Raw genomic sequence first — 19,364 nt, 5'->3', positions numbered from 1 at the left:
CCTCTGCCTCCTGGATGCTGTGATTAAAGGCGTGTGCCACCACGCCCGGCCCAAAGTTGGCTTTGAAAGAAGCACAGTTGGCCTGTGTGGCTTGTGCTAGCCTGCTCTTGGGCAGCCATCATCAAGAACAGCTTCATGGGGGAGTGGTGTTTACTTAGGCTTTGAGGGTGAGTTGGATTTGAGGAGGGGAAGTAGGGAAAATCTGGGAAGGAAGCCGGGCACCTTCCCACCCTCACGCCAGGTAGGCATGCTGAGAGGGCCGAGCCGCTGGGGCTGCGGACTAGAGCTCTATCGTGAAGGTTGCCTGGATGCCCAACCCCACTGTGGCCGTGTCTTCCCGGTTTCCTTTTGCCTATAAGAAGAGACTGGCTGCCCACACACTGGTGAGGCTGCAGGCAGCGATCCTCCTGAGTGCTGGGCTTAAAGGTGTGCGCCACCATGGCCGGCTGTTTTTTTTCCCCCCAGATAAGTAATCCAGCGGACAGACAGCTTAAGTCACACGTTAAATTGTACATCTGTATTAGTTCCCTAGGGCTGCTAGAATTAGAGACCATAGACATAGTGGCTTAGGACAAGAGAAATGGATTTTTCCAGAAGTCCAGGACCAAGGGGTGGCAGGGTTGTTTCGCTTTGAGAGCTTGTTCTGAGCCTCTCTTCAGGCATCTGCTGGTTGCTGCCATGCCATGGTTTCTGCAGCATCCAAATCTCTAACTTCGCTATCTTCCTATGGCATTCTCCCTGTGCGCATCTCTGAGCCTCAATTCCCCTCCATAGGCACCGTACTCTATTGGATTAAAGGGTGCACCTTCTCCAGTATCAGCTCAGTTTAACTGATTGCATCTGGACCAACTCTATTTCAAATAAGATCACATTCTGAGGCACCAGGGCCTATGGCGCCAATATATGATTAAAAAAATATTTTATTTTTATTTATTTATTTGAGAGAGACAGAGTCAGACAGAGGGAAAGAGAAGGAGAGAGAGAGAAAGAGAGAGAGGGAGAATGGGCGCCAGGGCATCCAGACACTGCAAACGAACTCCAGACGCATGCACTCCCTTGTGCACCTGGCTTACATGGGTCCTGGGGAATTGAACCTAGGTCCTTTGGCTTTGCAGGCAAGTGCCTTAACTGCTAAGCCATGTCTCCAGCCCTGATTTCTTTTTTAATTACTTTTTTTTTATATGAGAGAGAGAAAGGGAGGATTATGGGTACACCAGGGTACCCTTCAAATTGCAAATGAACTCTAGGTGCATGCACCACATGGTGCATCTAGCTTCTTTTGGGTACTGGAGAATCAAACCTAGGCCAGCAGGCTTTGCAAACAAGCACTTTTAACCTCTGAACCATATCTTCACCTTGCCCCCCATGTATGAATTTTGAGGGGATGCACAATTCAACATTCAAAGAAAGAATGGCTGGCATTCCAGTGTTATTTCTGCCACTTGGTTGAGCCCTGGGGGCGGGGTTTCTCCCTTGCCACCCTCCGTCCCTCCCTACCAGGAGGGTCACATCCGGTGCCGTCAGCGAGAATGTGCCAGCCTGTGTCCATACCCTGCCCGGCCCCTCCCAGGCACCTGCTGCCCTGTGTGTGACGGTGAGTCAGGGGAGGACAAAGTCCCCGGTGGGATTCAGAGTGCTGTTACCATAGGTGTCCCATAATGGCCAAGAGTGAGGTAGGGAGGGTCTGTGAGGTGGATCTGAGCAGCTCTTCTTACCAGGCTGTTTCCTAAATGGGCGGGAGCACCGCAGCGGGGAGCCTGTAGATTCCCGAGACCCCTGCTCCAGCTGCCGCTGCGCCGTGAGTGTGGCTGCCCATATCAGGGAGGGTCTGGCTTCCAGGCCTGCTTGCTGACTGTACCCTGTTGGCAGAACGGGACTGTCCAGTGTGACCCTCTGCCCTGTCCACCTGCGCCCTGCACACACCCAGGCAGGAGTCCGGGGCAGTGTTGCCCGATCTGTGATGGTGAGTGGGGAAGGGGACGGGAAGGCACTAGCTGGGGACAGGCTTGGGATTGTGGTGGTCTTTGGAGTCCCTTGTCCGTAAGCTCTCATGGATATCACAGATGAATCCTCACCTCACCTCATGGCAAAGCGGGTACTATGGTGGGACCTGTGTTGCTGTGATGTGTAGCCAGGTGACAGCAGGCTCCCCTAGAAGACTGGCATAGCTGATCTTCCTCCGGATGGGGATAGATGCCTTGGGGCATGGTGTTTCCCTCTCAGCTACCAGCCCTATTCCCCAGACCCTCATTCTTCTGTCCAGCCTGTGAGTACCAGGGACAACAGTATCGGAGCCAAGAGACCTTCGCCCTCCAAGAGAGCAGTCGCTGCCTCCGCTGCTCCTGTCAGGTGGGCGGTCTCACCTCTTCCTACCCAGTTGGCTTTGTTTTTGGTTCTTCGAGATAGGATTTCACTGTAGCCCGGGCTGACCTGGAATTCACTCTGTAGTCTCAGGTGGCCTCGAACTCACGGTGATCCTCCCACCTCTGCCTCCTGAGTGCAGGGATTAAAGGCGCGCGCCACCACGCCTGGCTCCCACCCAGTTTTGTCTCACTCCTTAAGGGCCTCTTACCTGGCCTCCCTCCTAGGCTGGTGAGGTCTCCTGTGAGGAGCGGGACTGCCCAGTGGCCCCCTGTGTTCCATCTGCCTCTGCCCCCCAGCTCTGCTCAGGTATATATACGTGTTTGGGGCTGAGGGCGACGGTGAGCACCTGCCAAGGGCACAGCTTCCATAGGTCTGGAAGGAGGGATGGGATGCTCCACCCCAGTCAAGACGGGCCACTAAGTATTTCAGAGTCTGCTCAGAGGCTACGGTGGGGATGCAAGCCAGCATCCCCATGGGCTTTGAAGGACAGAGACGGAGGAAGGTGGCTGGGTTGCCATGGTGACAGCTCCCCTCCCATAGCCTGTGTGCTCCATGGAGAGGAGTTTGCTGAAGGGGTCCAGTGGGAGCCTGACGGTCAGCCCTGCATTGCCTGCTCCTGCCGAGATGGGGTGCCTGTGTGTGAGGCTGTACTCTGCTCTCCAGCCCCCTGCCAACACCCTACCCAGCCCCCTGGTGAGTGCCCAGCCAGATCTCCTTGCCTTTCCCCCTCTGCCTTGCCCAACCCGCCCTGACCAGCTTGCCCTACCCAGGTGCCTGCTGTCCCAGCTGTGAGAGCTGCACCTACCATGGCCAAGTATATGCCAACGGGCAGAACTTCACTGATGTAGCCAGCCCTTGCCATGCCTGCCACTGTGAAGTAGGTCGCCAGGCTTACTGCTGCCCTGATGAGCTCCGCCTAGGGCCCACCCCATAGTCTCTCCCCTGCTTCTAGGATGGGACTGTGAGGTGTTCCTTGGTCAACTGCCCTCCTACAACCTGTGCCAAGCCCCAGAGTGGACCCGGGCAGTGTTGCCCAAAGTGTCCAGGTATGTGCTTACTGAACCTGACTGGTCTGGGCCCTGCTGTGTCCCATAGCCCTGTGGGCCCAGCAGATAGCTCCAGAAGCAATGATCTTCTGAATTGGTTTTGTTCTCATTCAGCTGAGAACTCTCTGGAACTCAAGGGTCATGAGTGGGAGGAGAATCGAGACTTGTTATCCTTTTCCGGTCCCATCCAATACTCCCTATACTCCAGTGCACCTGCGTAACAGGCTCACGCACCAGTCACTCACATCTGGTGTCTAGGAGGCTGGGGTGGAATGGGACATGGTTTCTGCTCGTAAGGAGAGTTCTGTGCTTGAGTGCATGTCACAGGCACATACGTGGGTAAACTGTTCATCTTGTGGCCCTCAGAAATACGTATCTGCCTGCAGGTTAATGGCCTCAAATGGATTCACTTGTGAGAGCAACATATAGTTCTTTTTGCCTTTTTAAATGGTTTATTTATTTGCGAGAGAGAGAGAGAATGGGCGCACCAGGACCTCCAGCCACTGCAAACAAACTTGGGACGCATGCGCCACCGTGTGCATCTGGCTTACGTGGGACCTGGGGGATGGAACCTGGGTCTTTCAGCACCGTTGAGCCATCTCTCCCGCCCACAATATTCATTTCTACACACCCGCTTACACAGCTCCTTTTCTCCTTGCCCTGAGAGGAGACAGCCTCCGTGCTGGCCATGCTCAGTGGCTTTGGTGGTCCTGGACTCTGTAGCTTGTGGTCGGGGTGGTTCTTAGCCCTGTCATCTTTTATCCCTTCTCCTTCCACTGTCTGCTCCCAGATTGTATCTTGGAGTCACAGGTGTTTGTGGATGGCGAGCGTTTCTCTCACCCCAGAGACCCCTGCCAAGAGTGCCAGTGCCGGGAAGGCCATGCCCACTGCCAGCCACGCCCCTGCCCCAGCGCCCCTTGTGGCCATCCCCTGCCTGGCACCTGCTGCCGGAACGACTGCAGTGGTGAGGTGGCCCCTGGGGGGGCGAGGGCGTGCTTGCAGGAATAGCTGACACCCACTGCAGGCGGTTAGCCCTGGTGGACAGCGGGGGGCGGGGGGCGGCCTCTCTCGGGCCTACAGCTTGCCCCCTTCTCCAGGCTGCGCCTTTGGAGGGAAAGAGTACCCCAACGGAGTGGACTTCCCCCATCCCTCGGACCCCTGCCGCCTTTGTCACTGTCTGGTGAGCCTGCGACCTGGTGGAGAGGGTCGGAAAGGGGCAGGGACCACCGCGCACTAACCCGGCCTGGCTCCGTCCGTCTGTCCCTCCGCAGAGCGGCAACGTGCAATGCCTGGCGCGCCGCTGCCCGCCGCTGTCCTGCCCGGAGCCGGCGCTGCGGCCGGGAGACTGCTGCCCGCGGTGCCCCGGTAGGGGGCGCTCCCTCGGGCGGCGGCTCCGCGGGGCTCCTCCCTCAGGCGCGTTTTGATTGGTCCAGCGTAACGCGCGCGCCCTCGGGCGCCTTTTGATTGGTCCAGCGTGACGCGCGCGCGCGCGCGCGCTCTCTCCTCAGCGGTCCCCGCCAGCTGCCCTCAGTCAGGGGACGCGGTCCCCGCTCGCCACCAGGAGCACTTTTTCCCGCCGGGCGACCCCTGCCGCCGATGCCTGTGCCTCGATGGCTCCGTATCCTGCCAGCGGCTGCCCTGCCCGCCCGCGCCCTGTGCCCATCCGCGCCGGGGCTCCTGCTGTCCTTCCTGCGACGGTACTGCCCCGGTGGCCCTCGTGGTGATGGCACCCGGGCTCGAAGTCCTCTCCAGACCCTCTGCCTCCCCCCGCTCCTCATGTCAGGGTCATTCAGTAAGAATGAATCCTGGAGAGGGATGGCTTAGCGGTTAAGGCGCCTGCCTGCAAAGCCAAGGGACCGAGGTTCGATTCCCCACGTTAAGCCAGCTGCACGAGATGGTGTATGCATCGTTCGTTTGCAGTGGCTGGAGGCCCTAGTCTGCACATTCTCATTCTCATGTCTCTCAATAAATAAAGTAAATAAAAAGTAAGTAAATAAAGTAAATAAAAAGAAGAGCCACCATGCGCTCCCCCTCTTTCCCTTCTTCCTAGGCTGCTTGTATCAGGGTAAGGAGTTTGCCAACGGGGAGCGCTTCCAATCACCCAGCGCCGCCTGCCGCGTGTGCCTGTGCTGGGAGGGCAGCGTTAACTGTGAGCCCAGGGCCTGCGCCCCTGCACAGTGTCCCTTCCCCACCAAGGATGATTGCTGCCCTGCCTGTGACGGTGAGTGGCCACTCACCGGAGACGTGGGACTGGGGAAGGAGTCGGGGAGGGAAACTGGGGGGCGGTGACAGGAGAAACGTCAGAGTCCTCTTCACTGCCCTAGAATGGGCCTAAAATTTTTTTTAAAAAACTTTTTTTTTTTTTTTTTTTTGGAGAGAAAGAGGCACGTATGTATATGGCTTTGAACTCACAGCAGTCCTCCTACCTCTGCCTCCCAAGTGCTGGGATTAAAGGCGTGCGCCACCACGTCCGGCTAATAAAAATATTGTTTAAAAGAGAGAAAGCTGGGCTGGAGAGATGGCTTAGCGGTTAAGCGCTTGCCTGTGAAGCCTAAGGACCCTGGTTCGAGGCTTGATTCCCCAGGACCCACATTAGCCAGATGCACAAGGGGGTGCATGCATCTGGAGTTCGTTTGCAGTGGCTGGAGGCCCTGGCGCACCCATTCTCTCTCTCTCTCTCTCTCTCTCTCTGCCTCTTTCTCTCTCTGTCTGTTGCTCTCAAATAAATAAATAAAATAAACCAAAAATTTTTTTTTAAAAAAGAGAAAGCTGAGCCAGACACAGGTCTCTTTTCCTTGATCATTAAAAAAAACTTTTATATTTTATTTATTATATATTTTTTAAAAAGTTCTTTGTTCATTTTTATTTATTTTTTTGAGAGTGACAGAGAGAGAAAGAGGCAGGCAGATAGATAGATAGATAGATAGATAGATAGATAGATAGATAGATAGGGCAGCCAGGGCTTCCAGCCACTGCAAACGAACTCCAGACACATGCGCCCCCTTGTGCATCAGGCTAACATGTGTCCTGGAGAATCGAGCCTTGAACCGGGGTCTTTAGGCTTCACAGGCAAGCGCTTAACCGCTAAGCCATCTCTCCAGCCCTGTTTATTATATTTATGTGTGTCTGAGAGAGAGAGAGTAGGGGGAGAGGGAGAGAGAATGGGCATACCAGAGCCTCTAGCCACTCACTGCAAACAGACTCCAGACACACGTGCCACCTTGTGCATCTGGCTTTATGTGGGTACTGGGCAATCAAACCTGGATCCTTAGGCTTCACAGGCAAGTGCTTTAACCACACTTGCCTGTGAACTGCATCTAGAAGACACTGTCTCCCAGCCTTCTACCCTGTCTTCCTCCTCTTATATTCTTTCTGTTCCCACTTCTGCAAGGTTCCCTGAGCCTTGGTCAGGATGTTTCAGATGTCCTGTTTAAAGCTGAGCACATAGTAGACACTTATTCTTGCCAGTTATGCATCTCTGCGTTAACCACTGCCTGTTATAGTAAGAAAGTTCTGCCACTTGCAGTGGCGCACACCTTTAATCCCAGCACTCTAGAGGCAGAGGTAGGGAGATTGCCTTGAGGTCTCTTGAGCCTGGGACTACAGAGTGAGTTCCAATGCCCAGAGTAGACCACCACTTCCTTGGGGGGGGGGAGGCGTCCAATCCTTAATTAATCAGGGATTGGCAGGGCACTGGAAAGAGGATATCTTAGACCCGTGTCAACTGGTATTCCACTCTCCTCATTCTGGGAGAATTAGCACCTTTTTTGCAGTGGCCTGCCAAGTAGAGCTCGGTGGTTTTCCCTATAGGTGGACTGGGCGATTGCTTGCAGGTTGTAGTGGAAAAACCATGCCCCTTGCCAAGTCCAAACCTTACCCCCTCAAGGTTTCTCTGCCAAGGGCTGAGACTCTGTCCTCCCGCAGGCCCCCCAGGTGCCGTCTTTGAGACCCTCACCTCCAGTCAGGTCAAACTCAGGGAGAGCGACTTCGTTCCTCATTTGTCTTTTCCTTTCCTTTCCTTTCCTTTCCTTTCTTTTCTTTTCTTTTCTTTTCTTTTCTTTTCTTTTCTTTTCTTTTCTTTTCTTTTCTCTTCTCTTCTCTTCTCTTCTCTTCTCTTCTCTTCTCTTCTCTTCTCTTCTTTGCTCTCCTCTCTTCTTTCTCTCCTCTTTCTTTTCTTCTTTTTTTGGGGTATGGTCTCACTCTAGCCTAGGCTGACCTGGAATTCACTATGTAGTCTCAGGATGGCCTCGAACCCATAGTGATCCTCCTACCTCTGTCTCCCAAGTGCTGGGATTAAAGGCGTGCGCCACCACACCTAGCCTCATGCTTTTCACCGACCTCCTCCTCCTGCCCTTTTCTGATAGGTTGTGAGTATCTGGGGGTGTCCTACCTGAGCAGCCAAGAGTTCCGAGACCCCCGGGACTCCTGCAACCTATGCACCTGCCTTGGAGGCTTCGTGACCTGCAGTCGCCAGCCCTGTGAGCCTCTGAGCTGCAGCCACCCGCTCACTGCACCCGGGCACTGCTGCCCAACCTGCCAGGGTAAGGTATCACCTGGCCCTGCTCTTCCCCTTCTGGGGCTCCCAGGGACCCACACACCAGCCATCAGGAAGTAGGCACCCAACAGAGCCACGGCAGTTCCCAGATAAACATCCATGCCTTCTTCTCTGTCCCTGCTGTTACCCCACTCCAGAGCGTCATCCTCCCCCAATAAATAGTCTTCTGGCTACCAAACTTTCCTACACCGTGTGTGTGTGTGTGTGTGTGTGTGTGTGTGTGTGTGTGTGTTACTGAGGATTGAACCTATGCTAGGCAAGCGGTCTAACACTGTCTCCAAACGTTCTTTCTACTTTGAGACAAGGTCTCACTAAGTTACTCAGGGCGGCATTGAACACACTGTAGTTCAGGTAAGCTTTGAACTTCTGATTTTCTTCTCTCCGCCCCACCTCCAAGTAGCTGAGATTATAGGCCTATGCCTGGCAAACTTGCCTACTCTTTTTAAAAATATTTACTTACTGGGCTGGAAAGATGGCTTAGTGGTTAAGGCACATGCCTGCAAATCCTAATGATCCAGGTTCGATTCTTCAGTACCTGTGTAAAACCAGATGCAAAGTGGTGTGTGTGTGTATGGAGTTTGATTGCAGTGGCCGGAGGCCCTGGCGCACCCGTTCTTTCTGTGTGTCGCTCTTCTCTCTCTCTGCTTTCAAATAAATAAATTTTAAAGATAAAAAATGTATTTATTTACTTATTTATGTGTATGGGTGCATCCAGGACCTTTTGCTTTGTGCCATTTTTTTTTTTTGTGTGTGTGTGTATGTCTGACTTATGTAGGTAGCTTGCTAATTGAACTTGGACCAGCAGGCTTTGCAAGCCAGTGCCTTTAACCACAGAGCTTATTTGAGAGAAAGAGGCAGAGGGAGGGAGAGAGAATGGGCCAGGGCCTCCAGCCACTGCAAACGAACTCCAGACACATGCGCCCCCTTGTGCATCTGGCTTACGTGGGGTCCTGAACAGTTGAACCAGGATCCTTTGGCTTTGCAAGCAGACGCCTTATCCGCTAAGCCCTCTCTCCAGCCCTACTTTCCTATTCTTAAAATTTTCTTGCTGAAATATCCTGTCACCCTACTCAAAACTCTTTAGGGGCTCCCATTGCCTTGGAATCACCAACTAGGACAGATATTCTCCCCTGCCCACCTGGCCACATGTTCAACATGCCCGTGCAAACCTGTCCTTAGGCTCTCAACCTGCCATCTCCTGCTCATCGGCTGTGTTCCATGCAAATATCACCATCTGTGGCTTGGGTGACAACATCTTTCCTCCCTCCTCCCCCTTCCTGTTAGATAATTTGTCCCTAAGCTTTGCAGGAGGTCCCAGGCTGGCTTAGTGCGTGCGCTCTCTGTGGTGTGTGTGTGCATGTAGGGCCCTGCAGATGGTGGTCCTCTCATTGCATTCCCCTCTCTGCCAGGATGCCTGTACCATGGGGTCACTGCTGCTTCCGGAGAGACCCTTCCCGACCCACTTGACCCTACCTGCTCCATCTGCACCTGCCAGGTGAGGCAGAGCCTCTGGGATCTTGCTAACCTTTTCCTCTTCTCCGGCCTGGAAGCGGCTGTCTCTGTCCAGGTCACAAAGGGTACACTCTACCTGTGACACCTGGTGGGGCAAAGTCAGTTCTCTTGGGCCAAGAGAAAGAGGGGTTGGCTGCCAAAGGGCAGTACAGCCTGGTTTGAGGGTGCAGTACGGTTGACACAGGAGTCCAAGAAGCAGTGTGATCTCTCCCCAGGAAGGTTCCATGCGCTGCCAGAAGAAACCATGCCCCCCAGCTCTCTGCTCACACCCCTCTCCAGGCCCCTGCTTCTGCCCTGTTTGCCACAGTGAGCTGTCTTCCCATGTACCCAGCTCCCATGCACTGCCCCCTCCCTAACCAGGCCTGGACAGGGCAGGGTGGTACCATCCCACCCAAGAAGTATGTTGCCCACAGGTTGCCTTTCCCAGGGCCAGGAGCGCCAAGACGGAGAGGAGTTTGAGGGGCCGGCAGGGAGCTGCGAGCGCTGCCGCTGTCAGGTGTGCAGGGCTCGGCAAGGGCAGGGGCAGCCTGCTTCTAGGACCAGGCCTCTCGGTGTGGCCAACCCTTGGCCTTACATCCTCTGCAGGCTGGCCAGCTCAGCTGTGTGCGGCTGCAATGCCCGCCTCTGCCCTGCCTGCTCCAGGTCACAGAGCCAGGGAGCTGCTGTCCTCGCTGCAGAGGTATGTCCGGCTCTGGGGAGATCATGCCCACACTTGAGCCTCTGTCCTTGTCCCTGGGGCCCTTCATCTGCTTCACGTTCCTACCCACCGACTGACCCTGCCTCAGCCTCACTTCAGTTCTCCTCCTCCTCTCTCTCTCTCTTTTTTTGTTTTTGTTTTTTGAAGTAGAGTTTCACCCTAGACCAGGCTGACCTGGAATTCAGTATGTAGTCTCAGGGTGGCTTCAAACTCATAGTGATTCTCCTACCTCTGCCTCCCGAGGGCTGGGATTAAAGGCGTGCACCACCATGCCTGGCTCATAAAAATATTTTACATTTTTTATTTTTTAAATTTATTTATTTGACAGAGAAAAAGGTGGGGAGAGAGAGAGAGAATGGGCATGCCACAGCCTCCAGCCACTGCAAACGAACTCCAGACACATGTGCCTCCTTGTGTATCTATCTGGCTAATCTGGGTCCTGGGGAATTGAACCAGGGTCATTTGGCTTTGCAAGCTAAGGCCTTAACTGCTAAGCCATCCCTCCAGCCCTTTTTATTTTTTTTAAATAAAAATATTTTAAGCTGGACGTGGTGGCACACACTTTTAATCCCAGCCCTCGGGAGGCAGAGGTAGGAGGATCGGCGTGAATTCGAGGCCACCCTGAGACTACATAGTGAGTTCCAGGTCAGCCTGGGCTAGAGTGAGATCCTGCCTTGAAAAAGAAAACAAAAAAAAACAACAAAAAAAGCAAAGTTAAAAATATTTTAAACAGCACAACAATCTTGCCAGATAAGTGCTGTCCTTATTCCCATTTCAAGGATGAGAACATAGAGGTCCAAGGAGCTAGAAACTTGTCCCTCAGCCGGCAGGCAGCTGAGTCAAGATGCACATGGTGGCCACATGGCTCCAGAACCCGAGCCTTTCTTTCTTGACTGGCCTGCTTCCCCTTCCCCCACTGCTTGTCACTGTGGAGTTAACCCAGAACTTGCCAGCATCTCTTGTCCTGTGGGCCAGGCAGGACAAACACAGTCCCTACTGTATAGGAGAAGAGATTGAGGCTTGGATGGATATCTGGAGCACGTGGTTAGTGGTGGAGCCATTCATCCGCTCCACATGAACTTATTACATACCTGCTGCATGCCGGGCTGCCAGACAGTGCCTGCCACTTGCATTTTGGCTTAGTAAGAAGGTCCTTTCCCCACTACCACAGACAGGAACTCTGCCCCAACCCCCCCCCCCCATCTCTGAGGAAGTCCCTTCTGGTTGTCCGCATGTCCTACTGACCACCGGGTGGGGACAGCTGTCCATATGTCAGACTCTGAGCTCATCCTTGCCCACTGGGACCACAGGCTGTCTGGCTCATGGGAAGGAGCACCCTGAAGGCAGCACCTGGGTGCCCCCGGACAGCCCCTGCTCCTCCTGCATGTGTCATGAGGGCGTCGTCACCTGCGCCCGCATCCAGTGCGTCGATTCCTGTGCCCAGCCCCATCAGGGGCCCAGTGACTGCTGCCCTCGATGCTCTGGTACCGGGAGCCTGTGGTGGGAGGGAACCCCGGGGTCCATCGGTGGTAGTGAGGGATTGGCTCCAGGAGAAGCGACTTTCGTTCTAGACAGTCTGTGGGGGAAGGGCAGGAGCTGGGAAGGGGAGGGGGCTACCTTCGGGCATGGCTGCCCGCCTGGAGGCTCCCTGGTCCTGTCCTTTGCTTTCTCCATTCCAAGACTGTGAGCACAGAGGCCGGAAGTATGAACCTGGAGAGAGCTTCCAGCCGGGGCTAGACCCCTGTGAGGTGTGCATCTGTGAGGTAGGAAAGAGAACTGCTTGGCACCCATCCTGGGCCGGGCAGCATGGGAAGAGGCCCATCCAAGCCGGGCACTTCGTAGAGCAGGCACCATGTGGTCACAGACTGTGTCCCTGAGTTTAGAGCTGAGGGTTGGGTTTGGACCAATAGGACCAGACAGGGTCTGAGTGTGTGGGGGGCTGTAGGTGGGCCCCCTCCCTGCCTGGTCTGTAGGGTGGAAGTGGACAGGGTCCATGTAAGGAGGGAGTCGTGCTTGAAAGGTGATGGTGAGCTAGGGCAGGCAGCTGACATCATCGATCAGGAAACAGACAATGGGGAGGGGGAGATGGAATGAGAACGCCAAAGGGTCAAAGGTCACAGGAGGATCCAGGCCCAATTGGCTGAAAAGTGGAAGGGGACATCATCTCTGAAGGAGGAGGTGGGATGAGAGCAAGTCTAGGACACACTGGTTTTTATTTATTTATTTGAGAGAGAGAGAATGAGCCCACCAGGGCCTCCAGACACATGCGCCACCTTGTGCGTCTGGCTAATGTGGGTCCTGGGGAATCAAACCGAAAGCTGGGGTCCTTTGGCTTTGCAGGCAAGCTCCTTAACCGCTAAGCCATCTCTCCAGCCCCAAACTGGGTCTTTAAACTTGACTCTGATGTGCCCACAGCATCCAAAGAGAAGGGTGCTGCAAGCCGATTGAGGGCCTGGAGTCCAGGAAAAGGGGCGGCTCTTGACTGCCGTGGCCTGGGACCCACCCCCACTCGTTCATTCTTCTAGCTGCAGCCTGAGGGTCCTCCAAGCCTTCGCTGTCACCGTCGGCAATGTCCCAGCCTGGTGGGCTGCCCACCCAACCAGCTCCTGCCCCCAGGACCCCAACATTGCTGCCCCACATGTGCCCGTGAGTCCTGGGATACAGGATAGATAAGATAGGAGGGCTGGACTACAGCCAGCCAGTTCTCCTCCAGAGCCCTAACCCCCCCCCCCCCCCAAGATTCTAGTGGACCATTCTGGAAGCTTTTGCCTGGGTGGATGAGACCTACGCAGCTCCAAAGCAAGCTGCAGGGATCTGCTGGGGATTGGCAGAGAAGCAGCTAGGTGCAGTTTGTGGAGCATCATGCCCAGCAGGTGGCGCTGCAGGGCAGCACTTGTGTTGGTTGCGGGCTCTCTGGGCTGTGAGGGGACAACCAGGACCTCCCCGCCTCTCCCCTTCCTTTCCGCTGCTTTTTTCTTTACTTTTTTTTTTTTTTTTTTTAATTTTTATTGATTTGAGAGCGACAGACAGAGAGAAAGACAGATAGAGGGAGAGAGAGAGAATGGGCGCGCCAGGGCCTCCAGCCTCTGCAAACGAACTCCAGACGCGTGCGCCCCCTTGTGCATCTGGCTAACGTGGGACCTGGGGGACTGAGCCTCGAATCGGGGTCCTTAGGCTTCACAGGCAAGCGCTTAACCGCTAAGCCATCTCTCCAGCCCTTTACTTTTTTTTAAAAAAAACATATTTTATTTATTTATTTGAGAGAAAGAGGCAGAGAGAGAGAGCAAGTGAGCGAGGGGCCTCCAGCCACTGCAGGTGAACTCCAGATGCGTGCACCCCTTGTGCATCTGGCTTACGTGGGGCCTGGAGAATCGAACCGGGATCCTTTGGCTTTCCAGTCAAAAGCCTTAACCTCTAAGCTATCTCTCCAGCCCTTTACTTTAAAAAAAAACTTTTAAAAAATATTTATTTATTTATTTAAGAGAGAGAGAGAGAGAGAGAGAGAGAGGGAGGGAGAGAATGGGCACACCAGGGCCTCTAGCCACTGCAAACGAACTCCAGATGTGTGTACCACCTTATGCATCTGGCTTACCTGGGTGCTGGAGAATCCAACCAGGATCCTTTGGCTTTGCAGGCAAATGCCTTGACCATTAAGCCATCTCCCCAGCCTTTTCTCTGCTTTTTTCGAGGCAGGGTTTCACTCTAGCCCATGCTAACCTGGAAGTCACCCTGTAACCCCAGGCTGGCCTCGAACTCATGGGGATCCTCTTACCTCAGCCACCCGAGTGCTGGGACTAAGGATGTATGACACCCCAGCTTTCCTTTCCTTGTTTTTTTTTTTTTTTAAGTTTCTTTGAATAATGACTTATAAAGTTGGGGCATGGGGAGTAAAGAAACTGCCGTGTTCTTCATTGCAAACATCGAACGTACTTCCAGCTTTAGGATTTGCCCTTTACCAACCCGGTCACCCCACCTCACTGTGGCAGTGGCCACTCGCACAGTAGCATCGAAGCGATGCCCCAGTGTATCAGGCAAGCTCACATTGTCCCATGGACACCAAGCTCTGCTTCTCGTTTAAGGATCTCAGTCCCTCTGCCCTCCTTTAGAGGTGCCTTCACTGTGGTAGACATGCGATTGTATGACAGCTTACACCTATCAACTACTTTCTCCATGCTGGGAAAACCGTGCTCAACCAGAAGCAGCTTATGGGAGGAAAGGGTTTTTTTTTGTGGTGTGCACTTTCAAGGGGAAGATCCACTGTGGCAGGGAAGGCGCAGCAGGAGCAGACAGCTGGTATCACGTTGTAACATCAGCCAGGAGGAAGTTAAGAGAGCAAATAGGAACTGGGGCTGGGTTACAAAGCCCGACACCCATCGACACGCTTCTTCCAGTAAAGGTTTACCTCCTAAAAGCTTCACAGCCTTCCCAAAGATCACCACCACCTGAGGATTAAGTATTCAAGTACACGAGGATATGGGGACGTTTAACTTTCAAAACACAATGACACCACCTTAGCCCTATTCATGGGTACAGTTTGGTAGGACTCAGTGCGTTCATAAAGGTTGCGCAACAGTCCCGCTGGTCAGCGAGCTATATTGCTAGCATGAACTTCTAGGGTGAGGAGAAGATCCCCTTTATTAAGCACCTAATGCATAATATGCAGGACTTCATGTGCCCAATCAATAACACCTCACTTAATTCTCACAGTGACCTAGTGAAATATGTGGTGTTTTTCCACTTTTACACACAAACCGAGACTCAGGGAAGTTAGTTAATAGGTACAAAACTACCTAGGCACTGAGTGTGGGGCCAGGATTGGAGCCTGAGTTCCCTCACTCTGTGCTGCTTTGTTTTATAAATTTATTTTTTATTGACAACTTCCATAATTGTAGACAATAACCCATGGTATTTCCCCCTCTCTGCCACTTTCCCTTTTGAAATTCCATCTCCATCATACCCCTGGCCCCTCTCAATCAGTCTCTCTTGTTTTTTATTTATTTATTTATTTATTTATTTATTTATTTGAGAGTGACAGAGAGAGAAAGAGGGGGAGAGAGAGAGAGAGAGAGAGAGAGAGAGAATGGGCATGCCAGGGCTTCCAGCCACTGCAAACAAACACATGCGCCCCCTTGTGTGTCTGGCTAACGTGGGTCATGGGGAATCAAGCCTTGAACCGGGGTCCTTAGGCTTCACAGGCAAGCACTTAACCTCTAAGCCATCTTTCCAGCCCCGTCTCTCTTATTTTGATGCCATGATATTTTCCTCCTGTTATGATGGTCTTGTGCAGGTAGTGTCAGGCACTGCGAGGTCATGGATATCGAGGCCATTTTGTGTCTGGAGGAGCACGCTGTAAGGAGTCCTACCCTTTGCTCTTACATTCTTTCCACTACCTCTGCCGCAATAGATCCTGAGCCATGGAAGGTGTGATAGAGATATTTCAGTGCTGAGCACTCCTCTGTCCCTTCGTCTCAGCACCATGGTGCCTTGTGAATCATCCCAAGGTCACTGCCATCTGAAAAGGGAAGCTTCTCTAACCAAAAGTGAGAGTATGTGCTTCATTTTTTAAAAATGATATTTTATTTATTTATTTGAGAGAGAAAGAAAGGAAAATAGATAGAGAATGAATGGGTGCACCAGGGCCTCCAGATACTGCAAGTGAAATTCAGACACATGTGCCACCTTGTGCATCTGGCTTATATGGGTCCTAGGGAATCAAACCTGAGCTGCGTAGGTCTCTCTCTCTCTCTCTCCCCTCTCTCTCTCCCTCTATCTGTCTTTCTCTCTGTGTCTGTCACTCTCAAATAAATAAAAATTAAAAAAAAAAAGAATATTAAAGCAACTTTGCAAAACATTCATTTAAAAACTATTTTAGGGCCTGGAGGGATGGCTTAGCAGTTAAGGCAAAGCCAAAGGATCCAGGTTCAATTCTGCAAAACCCACGTTAGCCAGATGCACAAGGGAGTGCACATGTCTGGAGTTCTTTGCAGTGGCTGGAGGCCCTGGTGGGCCCATTTTCTCTCTCGCTCTCTCTCCCTCTTTCTTTGTCAAATAAATAAAATATTTAAAAAACTATTTTATTTATTTGTAAGCGGGTTGGGGGGGAGCGTGGAGAGGGAGAGAAGAGAGGGGGGAGAGAGAAGAGAGAGAGAGAGAGAGAGAGAGAGAGAGAGAGAGAGAGAGAGAGAATGGGTGCACCAGGGCCTCCAGTCCCTGCAAACAAACTCCAGATGCACACGCCACTTTGTGTGCCAGGTAGAAACATTCATTTTTCCTTTTGATTGAATGCCACCACCCCGCCCCCCGCCCAAAAGAGAGGTCCAGGGGGAAAATGACTTTATCCTCCATGGAATCGAGGTGCTGGGGTTATGGGTGTGCTCTGGGCCAGCGAGTTGCATGCAATTCCTGTTTCCTACCCTTTCACCCCCCCCCACCCTGCGTTCTTACCTTCACAGAGGCCCTGAGTAACTGCACAGAGGGCCTGCTGGGGTCTGAGTTGACACCCCCAGACCCTTGCTACACCTGCCAATGCCGGGTAAGTCCTCCTGCCTTGGGGAGACCTCGGAACCCCCTTTGATCTTGTTCTGTGCGTGGCTAAGCCTTCTCCCTCCAGCAGCTCCTGGCTTACCCACCCTGACGTTTACCCATTTGTCCTGAACGCCGCACATATCTTGCCTATGTCCTATCCCCAAGTGTGCCCCCACCCCCTTGCAACTCCTCGAGATCTTCTGTTTCCTGCCCGTTTTGCTCTGTTAACCACGGCAGGACCTGACGTGGCTCTGCACTCGCCGGGTCTGTCCTGAGCTTAGCTGCCCCCCGCTGGAGCGGCGCACGCCCCCTGGCGGTTGCTGTCCTGTGTGCAGGGGTAAGTGGACAGCCTCAGCCTCATCGTCCCAGAGGGGCTAGGAGGGAGCGAGGAGGGGCTGGTATTAGTGGACTCAGTGAGTACCCTGGGGTCCGCATTCAGAATGCAGTGTTTGTTTTTGGAGACGGAAACTCGCGAGGTGGAGACAGGGAAGAAAGCCTGGAGTGATTTATATTTATTTATTTTTGAGAGAGAGGCAGATAGAGAGACAAAATGGGCGCGCCAGGGCTTCTAACCACTGTAAATGAACTCCAGACGCATGCGCCCCCTTGCGCATCTGGCTTACATGGGTCCTGAGGAATTGAACCTGTGTCCTTAGGCTTCCGCAGGCAAATGCCTGCGGCTTTATAGGGAACTCAGGGTCCCTAGGCATTGCCTGTAAGCCGGAAGTTGGTCCGGTAGAGGGTTCTGGATGTTAGATCTTTGGACCTTCAGGGTCCTAGTGATGTCCCAAGCCTGCCCACCCATTTCTCTTCCTTAGAATGTGTGGTAGAGCCCAGTGGACGGAGAGCGGCAGACGGAGAAAGCTGGCAGGACCCCAGCAACAAATGTGTTACCTGCACCTGCCATGTAATCTTGGAGGGGAGGGGATGGAGAAAGGAGGGGGCTTGGACATCCACCAGCAAATATGGTTCTGGAAGGGGCGGAGGCATCACTGTGCTGGAACTTCCTCCCCACTTGGACCACACTGCGCACATTGTTGGGGGGGGGGTTTCAGGGCCAGACAGAAGGGGTACTGTGAGGCTAACGATGCCAGGCCGTGTAGGAAATCGCGACAGCCCTAATGTCTGTTCTTAGCGGGGCCACGTGGAGTGTCACCTGGAAGAGTGCCAGGCACTCTCCTGTCCTCATGGCTGGCAGAAGGTGCCCAAGGCTGGCAGCTGCTGTGAGCAATGCCAAGGTGTGGGTCGGGATCGCGGAGGAGGGGGGCGAGGGCTGGTGTGCGGTGGGGGGGGGGCGCTCACACTCCTTGACTCCCATGTCCCTTCAGTTCCCTCCCAGCCCTGTGTGCACCTGGGTCGAGAGGTGGCCTCTGGGCATCGCTGGACCGCAGACGCCTGCACCAGCTGTTCCTGTGTGGCGGGCACTGTGCGCTGCCAGAGCCAGCAGTGCAGGGCGCTCTCATGTGGCCCGGTGAGTGCCACGGTCCTAGACGGCGAGATGGCACAGTGCCATCGTAGGCCTCCGAGGTGTGCGAGAATGGGCTGTAACCATTGTTGGGAAGGGGCGCTGGAGAGGATGGGGGAGGAGCCAGGGGTGGCACTGCTCCAGGGGACGCTACGGCCCACTGGCAGAAAGCCTGGGTTTCTTGGGCATGGTGGGCGCTGTCAGAGCCAGGCTCCGGGCATTTGGTGCGGTGGGCTGCCTGCCTGACACGGTCCGGGGCTGAGGCCAGGACGAGGCCCCCGCCCTGAGTCCCGGCAGCTGCTGTCCGCGCTGCTTACCCCGGCCCGCCTCCTGCATGGCCTTCGGAGACCCCCATTATCGCACCTTCGACGGCCGCCTGCTGCACTTCCAGGGCACGTGCACCTACGTGCTGGCCAAGGACTGCCACGGCGGCGGGGACTTCAGGTGGGTGACACCCCCCCCCCGGCCCCCCGTCCTCCTCCTCCCCGACTCGCACACCTGGCCCAGCTGACCACTGACTGGCACTTGGGCGTCGCCCTGCCCACAGTGTGCACGTGACCAATGACAACAGGGGCCGGAGGGCTGTGGCCTGGACCCAGGAGGTGGCAGTGCTGTTGGGAGACACGACTGTGAGGCTGCTGCAAGGCAAGACAGTCACGGTGAGCCAAAGATCCCGGGGGAAGGGGCTGGAGAGATGGCTCAGCCTTGAAGGCGTGTGCCTGCAAAGCCTAAGGACCCAGGTTCGAGTCCCCAGTACCCATGCAAGCCAAGGTAGTGCATGTGTCTGGAGTTTGTTTGCAGTGGCTGGAGTCCCTGGCATACACATTCTCTCTCTCTTCCAAATAAATAAAGTGTCTTTTTTTTTTTTTAAATAAAGCTCTGTCATCCACCTGTCTATCCCACATCATCACTCTTCCCACCTCCTTTTTGCTCCAGGTGAATGGGCACCCTGTGGCCTTGCCCTTCCTCCAAGAACCACTGCTGTACGTGGAACTGCGGGGCCGCACCGTTATCCTACACACCCAGCCTGGGCTCCAGGTGCGGCTGGAGGACAGGACCCTGGTGGACCTGGAGTCTCAGGCCTGCAGAGTGGGATTGCCTGCTTCCTCCTGTGGGGGGGAAGGAGATGGATGGTGAAAATGAGAGAATGCTGCTATGCTCCTAGGAATGGGGATAGCCAGAGGCACTCTGAACCTGCTT

At 54.1% G+C, this 19,364-nt stretch overlaps 1 protein-coding gene across 7 annotated transcripts in view; it reads left to right on the top strand.

Moving 5' to 3' along the window:
* LOC101604950 (kielin cysteine rich BMP regulator) overlaps positions 1 to 19,364 on the top strand; it is a 35,478-nt gene that overhangs the window by 9,810 nt on the left and 6,304 nt on the right. For 3 of the 7 annotated variants that reach the window (XM_045160327.1, XM_045160326.1, XM_045160328.1), the window contains 29 exons: positions 1,501 to 1,594; positions 1,719 to 1,798; positions 1,870 to 1,963; positions 2,264 to 2,349; positions 2,589 to 2,670; positions 2,905 to 3,057; positions 3,135 to 3,241; positions 3,317 to 3,410; positions 4,201 to 4,374; positions 4,508 to 4,590; positions 4,682 to 4,775; positions 4,919 to 5,107; positions 5,461 to 5,631; positions 7,775 to 7,951; positions 9,375 to 9,460; positions 9,693 to 9,783; positions 9,891 to 9,973; positions 10,063 to 10,156; positions 11,485 to 11,658; positions 11,855 to 11,937; positions 12,700 to 12,820; positions 16,627 to 16,706; positions 16,937 to 17,036; positions 17,518 to 17,606; positions 17,835 to 17,937; positions 18,028 to 18,170; positions 18,433 to 18,608; positions 18,712 to 18,823; positions 19,101 to 19,202. In XM_045160327.1, the coding sequence (XP_045016262.1) occupies positions 1,501 to 1,594; positions 1,719 to 1,798; positions 1,870 to 1,963; positions 2,264 to 2,349; positions 2,589 to 2,670; positions 2,905 to 3,057; positions 3,135 to 3,241; positions 3,317 to 3,410; positions 4,201 to 4,374; positions 4,508 to 4,590; positions 4,682 to 4,775; positions 4,919 to 5,107; positions 5,461 to 5,631; positions 7,775 to 7,951; positions 9,375 to 9,460; positions 9,693 to 9,783; positions 9,891 to 9,973; positions 10,063 to 10,156; positions 11,485 to 11,658; positions 11,855 to 11,937; positions 12,700 to 12,820; positions 16,627 to 16,706; positions 16,937 to 17,036; positions 17,518 to 17,606; positions 17,835 to 17,937; positions 18,028 to 18,170; positions 18,433 to 18,608; positions 18,712 to 18,823; positions 19,101 to 19,202 (3,315 nt within the window). Of the gene's footprint in view, positions 1 to 1,500; positions 1,595 to 1,718; positions 1,799 to 1,869; positions 1,964 to 2,263; positions 2,350 to 2,588; positions 2,671 to 2,904; positions 3,058 to 3,134; positions 3,242 to 3,316; positions 3,411 to 4,200; positions 4,375 to 4,507; positions 4,591 to 4,681; positions 4,776 to 4,918; positions 5,108 to 5,460; positions 5,632 to 7,774; positions 7,952 to 9,374; positions 9,461 to 9,692; positions 9,784 to 9,890; positions 9,974 to 10,062; positions 10,157 to 11,484; positions 11,659 to 11,854; positions 11,938 to 12,699; positions 12,821 to 16,626; positions 16,707 to 16,787; positions 16,892 to 16,936; positions 17,037 to 17,517; positions 17,607 to 17,834; positions 17,938 to 18,027; positions 18,171 to 18,432; positions 18,609 to 18,711; positions 18,824 to 19,100; positions 19,203 to 19,364 lie in introns of those variants that run through there. The other 4 variants (XM_045160330.1, XM_045160329.1, XM_045160332.1 and 1 more) reach the window with 3 other exon arrangements.

This window comes from Jaculus jaculus, chromosome 10, assembly GCF_020740685.1.
Source record: "Jaculus jaculus isolate mJacJac1 chromosome 10, mJacJac1.mat.Y.cur, whole genome shotgun sequence".
In the NCBI taxonomy this organism is placed as follows: domain Eukaryota; kingdom Metazoa; phylum Chordata; class Mammalia; order Rodentia; family Dipodidae; genus Jaculus; species Jaculus jaculus.
The sequence above is the reverse complement of the archived record's forward strand: the minus strand, read 5'-3'. Positions and strand labels throughout refer to the sequence as shown.